This window comes from Medicago truncatula, chromosome 6, assembly GCF_003473485.1.
Source record: "Medicago truncatula cultivar Jemalong A17 chromosome 6, MtrunA17r5.0-ANR, whole genome shotgun sequence".
Taxonomy (NCBI): domain Eukaryota; kingdom Viridiplantae; phylum Streptophyta; class Magnoliopsida; order Fabales; family Fabaceae; genus Medicago; species Medicago truncatula.
In genome coordinates this window covers 5,563,502-5,570,456 of record NC_053047.1, presented here as the reverse complement: position 1 = coordinate 5,570,456, position 6,955 = coordinate 5,563,502, and the positions used below count along the sequence as shown (strand labels likewise).

Sequence of the window (6,955 nt, the reverse complement as noted above, 5' to 3'; positions counted from 1 at the left end):
ATACGATGATTTACATCTGCTTCTATTTCTCCGTCATTTTGTACTATGGACCCAAAAATATTTAAACCGTGTAACTTGGGGTATGATATGATCTCTAACTTTCACCTGCAAGGTAGACCCACTTCTCCTTTTGCTGAAGTTACATTCCATATACTTTGTCTTGCTTCTACTCATGCGGAAACCATACTCTTCTAAGGCTTGCCTACAGGTCTCCAGCCTCCCATTTAACTCCTCCCTCGACTCACCAAGAAAGACTAGATCATATGCAAAAAACATGCATCTCGGTGCTAACTCTTGGATGTGTTCCGTCAGTACATCCAAAACTAAAGTAAAAAGATAAGGACTTAAGATTGACCCTAGGTGTAGTCTTATTGGGTGCACTTGGCAATCTTATGCAATTATGTAGTCTGCATTTTTTTTTTCCCATGGATTGAGATCAAACCGTATACTAGTTTTCAAGCTCTATATTTTTGGTTCAAGAAAGTTTTTTTTGTTTGACAAATTGGTTGTTAAAATCTGCATTTAAATCTTGATTTTTAGATATTGATTTCAACAATGGCCAATGTGCCGTTGGTCACATAAAATCTGAAGTCTAAATACAGATAATAAAAATAAAATAAACCATTAATGCATACCAAAATTTGTGACATTTTTTTCTATAAATTTGAAACATTTTCTTATATATAACACAAGAAAGAATATTATAGTACAAGGTCAACATCCTTTATATTGTAACAAACAACCCAAAACAACAAAAAGCAAAAACAAGAAGAAACTGCATGGTTCACATCGCCACATGTATGTATAACTATAAAATGACGCAATCAACATGTGAAAACTCTTATTTTTCTTCAAAGGACATTGTTGTTTGTGTCTCTCAAATTCTGTAGAGACATGGAAACAATGGAACAAAGGCTTGTCTCAAGTTGGTCTAATGTTCATTCCTCAGTTCCACCTTCCTTTGTTCAACCACTAGAGTGTAGACCTGGTAAGGTCACAAACCCTTCAAGTAAGACAATACCCTTGATTGATCTTGGAGGACATGATCATGCTCATACCATATTACAAATTTTGAAAGCTTCTGAAGAATATGGTTTTTTTCAGGTTAGTTTCAACAATTTCTTTTTTTTTTTTGTTCACCTTTCTGCAGAATTTGTTCATCCTGATGAAATCGGTGCATTAATGTTGGTATGATTGCACCTTTCAACAATTTCTTTAATTTTATATAGAATTTCTACTCTTCAACTTGATTTATACAATTCCTCTTGAATACTGATTAAGAATGAAATGAAGTTTTCATTTTCTTAAAAAATATTCATAGATATTCATGGCTAGTTAAACATATGATAATCAAATCAAAATTTGTATAATGGATCAAATCAAATCAAAATAATTCATGGATATTCATACTTGATTTGTTTCTTTATTAACTTAAAAAATGGATCAAATCAAAATTTGTCTTGGACTTGAAAATTTTATATTATGGAAAGACCAGCATTCAAGACTTATAATGAATTTTGTATAATCTGCCAAATGAGAAATTTCTTAAGGAATTCACTTTATCCCAACCTTTCCAAGCTCAATTTGAGAAACAACCTTTTTACCAATTCACCAATATTGAAAAGCGTGTGGGGTGAGGTAGCTCAATTGAGTTAAGAGATAATGAAATGAAGACCCTGAATTCAAACCTAGAAGAAAGAGTAAATATTAATATAAATCATTAATTACTGTCATTTGTCAATAAAAAATATATCGAAAAGGGTATTACTACAATTTCAAGTGCTTCTTGATCTTTTAGGCTTAGGAATCAAACTCTCATGCAAACAAAGAGATCATATTTTTATCGCGGTATAGGAATCAAGCTCTCGAGGGTGTACAATACTCACACACACATTGCGCATCAATCACTTGTGTTAAACCTCATAAGTCAAAGAGATCAAAATAAAGCAATTTAATTTATTCCATTTTGCTTTGTTTACTTGTCAAATTTACCTAAAATATGCTTGATTGACAAATCTAATAAACTATGAAATAGGTGATTAACCATGGAGTTTCCAAGGATTTAATGGATGAAGCCTTCAATATTTTCCAAGAGTTCCATGCCATGCCTCCAAAGGAAAAGATAAGTGAATGCTCAAGAGATCCAAATGGAATCAATTGTAAGATCTATGCAAGTAGTGAGAATTACAAAATTGATGCTGTTCAATATTGGAAAGACACATTGACACATCCTTGTCCTCCCTCTGGAGAATTCATGGAGTTTTGGCCTCAGAAACCACCCAAATACCGGTAAAAAAATAAATTATTTTCATGATTTTCCTTTTATATATTTTTCTTGTATATTTAAAAAATATATTTTTCTAATAGTGTTAGGTTTTTTTTTTTTACGAGAGTAGTGTTAGTTCTTCCTACGTTTTTTTTTAATATCATTTTTTGAACTAATATACTATTTGGATATTTTTCCAATATATTTAAATTTTATTGGTCGTTGAGGGGAGATATTTGTTATTGCATTGTTCACTTTCTTCGGTCAAAACTAAATTTAATCATCATATATACTAAATTATATCAACTTGAATTAAATATTTCACAAATGAAAGCGATTTGATTTATAAGTGTATCAGTTTGAAACCAATCGTGAAATTATTGCATCATCACATAATGTTATTGAGGGGATAACATTGATCAATAAATTTATGTAATGTAACCAAGAAAACCAAAGTCAAATATATTAAAAAAAGAATTTTATGTATAGACAGACATAATCAATCAAAATAATTTTTTTAAATATATTTAAAAAACTTAACCAATTCAACTCTGAATTATAGAACTCTAAAGTTTAAAATTACTCTCATACTTACTTAGCCTAGGGTTGAATCTTTTAGAAATATTTTAAAATTCCGAAGAAAAGTTAAATTTATAAGAACAACAACCGCTATCAAGTCTTAACCTACAACGTGAGATATGCTACTCTGTCTTGCTCCTACTCATACGGAAGTCATACGTTTTTAATGCTTGTATCTAAGTCTTTAACCTTCCCTTTAATCCTTTCCTCGACACTCCAAACATGACTATATCATCTTAAAAAAACAATTCATAAGTTAGAAGATTTTTTTTCAATTTTGACTTTGAAAGTTTAATCGCTTTATTTTTATAAAAAAATAAAATAAAAATAGAATAAAAGAAATCTATACCCACCGTCAGTTCTTTACTTCCAATTCAATGTCTGCATCAAATAAAAGGTGTGCATGAAATTACAACTTAGCTAAGCATAGCCGCCGTAATATAATATCGTTATAAAACTGGAACCGTACACTATTGGCTTCTAGTCTTTGTTGCAACACAGAGAACATAGGGAAAAAAAGAAGAGAGAGACAAGAAATAATAAGATAATTTTATATTTTTTAATAACTTAACATGTGTTTGGTTTCCTATCTGCTACCCTGACTCGAGTTTTCCACAATTTCTGATGTGTTTCACCGTTATTTTTTAGAAGCTACGTAAAAATGCTAACTTCCACGTTCCGTGAAAAGTCACAATGTTTTCATCAACGTGACGTTATATTAAATGAGTTCTTTCATCGTGATTTTTTTAAAACTACATACAAATACTAACTTCCGCGTTTACGTGAAAAGTCACAATGTTTTTATCAACATGACGTTATACCAAACGAGTTCTTAGTGACGTTATACCAAACGAGTTCGTAGTGATATAGAAAACACAAGTTGAGATAAATGTGTAGATTTCAAATTAGGGAGCTTCTACGGTGCAGTCAGGAAACTGATTTTTTTAAAAAAATTAATTTTGATTTTAATATTTGATTCATTTTTAAATTGTTGATTACTGATTAATGATCAATAGTATATTCACCTAGTAATGCTTGCAACATCTTGGACTTACAGGTACTATTTTATCGTTGAAATCTTTAACATGCAAATAGAGTTGATGATATTATGTGATAGTCTTAAGTATTACACTTTGTAGGGTGTTATGCTTAGAACAAGGTATGATAAAATTATATTAAGTGTAGTCTTGTTAACCTGATGAATTGATAATACTATGAGGGCTGAACTTTTGATGTCATTCTACAAATAGTGGGGTGTTACTCATTATATTTTTTATGTTATAGTGTTAACTTCACCAAAAAAGTCATTCTTATGACTTCACCTTAGAATTTTCCTTCAAAAAATTATAGAAAGAATCCTAATGCTTAAAAAGGAAATATTGAAAATGAGAGAAAAATAAAGATGTTTTGATCATTTGACTAGTTTTGGACATAAATATTTTGCATGGGACTCACGTTTCTAGTATTTTTCATTTCTATTTTATCCATACCAAATTTCACCTCAAGTAAACAAATTTAACTCTCTTTTCTTCTTCAGTGAGGTTGTTGGTAAATATACACAAGAACTCAACAAATTGGGACATGAAATTTTGGAGATGCTTTGTGAAGGGTTAGGGCTTAAACTAGAATATTTCATTGGTGAACTTAGTGAAAATCCAGTAATACTAGGTCATCACTTTCCTCCTTGTCCTGAACCAAGTTTAACTTTGGGCCTAGCCAAACATAGAGACCCTACAATCATCACTATTCTACTTCAAGATCAAGAGGTGCATGGACTTCAAATTCTTAAGGATGATGAATGGATTCCAGTTGAACCTATTCCCAATGCTCTTGTTGTTAACATTGGTTTAATCTTGCAGGTAAAATTACAAATTCAACTTTATTTTCTCCCATTTTTTCTTAGTTTTCATTTAACATATAATTTATCCTATGCAGCACGGATACGGACACGGACACGACACTGACACGCCGACACAACTAATTTTTTTAGAAAATCACTTAGTTCAGTGTAAATATATGTGTCGGTGTCGGACACGACACCTGTAATGGGAACATGCCTTATCCGAGGAGTGTTTGTGCTTCATATATAGAATTTATCTGATATTATAAGTTATATTAAGTTTCATGATAAAATTTGATAATTTCAGATAATCACGAATGGAAGGCTTGTTGGTGCTGAACATAGAGTTGTGACAAATTCAAAAAGTGTACGTACATCTGTTGCATATTTCATCTATCCATCATTTTCAAGAATGATAGAACCTGCAAAAGAATTGGTAGATGGAAACAATCCTCCAATATATAAATCCATGTCATTTGGAGAATTTCGTAAGAAGTTCTATGACAAGGGTCCTAAGATTGAACAAGTGTTGCAATCCTAATCATCCAAATATATTTTCACCATATAATTTAAAACTATGTATGGATGGTATATTTAAAATAAATAAAAAATCAGAACAAAGGGACTAAGAGAGAACTAAGATATTTCTCTTATTTGAAAAAGCATATAAATGAGGGGAGAAAGAATTTTGTGTGTATCTAGAAATCCTAGCTCAACTGGAAAAATGCCGAAATTGTTAGGTAGTATGTCATGACTGGGGTTCGAACCCCGGTACCTCCACTTGTGTGTGTGAGTTTATAATGGCTTTACCATTTCGTCTATCTACAAAAAAAAAAAGAATTTTGTGTGTTGGACTTGAACCATACAATTTTCTTTGTATCTATTATGAAGAAATATAGTAGAAATGCAACTTTTGCCATTTATATCCTCTCTTTTATTTCTTATTCTTTCCTTTTCTACCATAAGAACTTAAAAAATCAATGTTAGCATCGACCAAAAATGCATGCCAAAAGAATAATGTCGCTAACAAATACTTAAGTCAGTTTAGAATCGGTGTTGGGATTGACATTGAAGTGTTTTCATCTAAGCATTAGCGTCAAGACAAACGATAATAAGTGTTGGCTATGCCCACACTAATTAACCAATGGTCGACGCTTACTATCGTCAATTTGATCACCATAATGAAATAACCTACATACTATTTTCAAGTCAATACTTCTCTATATATTTATGACAATTCCTCACAACCAATAGGTAATAATTATAATTTGAAGAATGCTAAACGATACTCCATGGGCACAACATTCTTTAATTTATTGCTAGCTTTTATTAATATGTGTGGAGAAAACCGAAGACAATTTTAGAACAAATGAAGTACTAATTCTTTTGGATTAATGGGCGATTGTTTTTGGTTCTATGGAGGTTTTAGTTGGTAAAAATTTAAACAGAAAAGTGATAAAAGATTTGGTCTTGTGTATAAAAGAAAAGAAATATGATTTAATTTTGAGGTCTCTTGAATCTTCATTCTTTTCAACCGTAGGATTCCTTTTCTATCTTCTCTCTCAATGTTCTCAATGTTCTTGATATTCTTCTCTTAAACCCTTAGTAATGTCGACGTAGATTAGCGCTGCCCATTTGTAGAACTATTAATTAAGTGAGAGAGAATGTGCTATGAGTGTCTTAAGATTCATATATGGGCTGAAGTAATGGAACCTTGGTCTTCATTGCCTTGTGAAAACCTGGAACACCAATTTAAGTTTATGTTTTCAATTACCTTATAAATGGTAAGACCCACACGTAAGGATCACCGTATGATCCGCAGGTGCAATCAGACTTAAGACGGGTATACCTAGTTAACCGAGATTTATAGACCCCACACGTAAGGATCTCCGTGTGATCAACGGGTTCAGCTTCCAACCTTCTAGGTAGGTCACATCCCAACGGCCTCATCACTTGTATAATCTATCTAAGACAAATACGCGACATTACTGTTATTTAATGTCCAACAATATGATTATGGGAGATTCGAAGAATCCTAACCGCTGCTTACTTTTCTGCAACCAAAAGCCGGTAAACTGCTCTATTACAAACAGATAAAAATTGCAACCTTTCTAACCCTTAACTTTTCTATCGTCAAACTTACAAAAATAAGTAACGCAAATTGTTTGCACAAAACGACAATCTCTATTGTATAAGATACTCTACTTATCACTTTATTACTTGGTAAACGATTTGGTACATTTGCCTAATACGCACATCAATAACATGTA

General features: G+C 31.7%; 1 protein-coding gene across 1 annotated transcript; it reads left to right on the top strand.

Annotated features, from left to right (window-relative positions):
* Positions 1 to 710: 710 nt before the first annotated feature.
* On the top strand, positions 711 to 5,610 carry LOC25495430 (hyoscyamine 6-dioxygenase). The gene is made up of 4 exons (XM_013595652.3): positions 711 to 1,104; positions 2,036 to 2,289; positions 4,383 to 4,704; positions 4,993 to 5,610. The coding sequence occupies exons 1-4, from the start codon at positions 895 to 897 to the stop codon at positions 5,224 to 5,226; spliced, it is 1,020 nt and encodes a 339-aa protein (XP_013451106.2). The 5' UTR covers positions 711 to 894; the 3' UTR covers positions 5,227 to 5,610.
* Positions 5,611 to 6,955: the final 1,345 nt, after the last annotated feature.

Bases quoted from the DNA above. Each gene is read 5' to 3' on its own strand.
- LOC25495430 (XM_013595652.3), top strand. From the start codon at position 895: ATGGAAACAATGGAACAAAGGCTTGTCTCAAGTTGGTCTAATGTTCAT. The intron at 1,105-2,035 runs GTTAGTTTCAAC...ACTATGAAATAG, and splicing joins AAGAATATGGTTTTTTTCAG to GTGATTAACCATGGAGTTTC. The intron at 2,290-4,382 runs GTAAAAAAATAA...TTTCTTCTTCAG, and splicing joins CAGAAACCACCCAAATACCG to TGAGGTTGTTGGTAAATATA.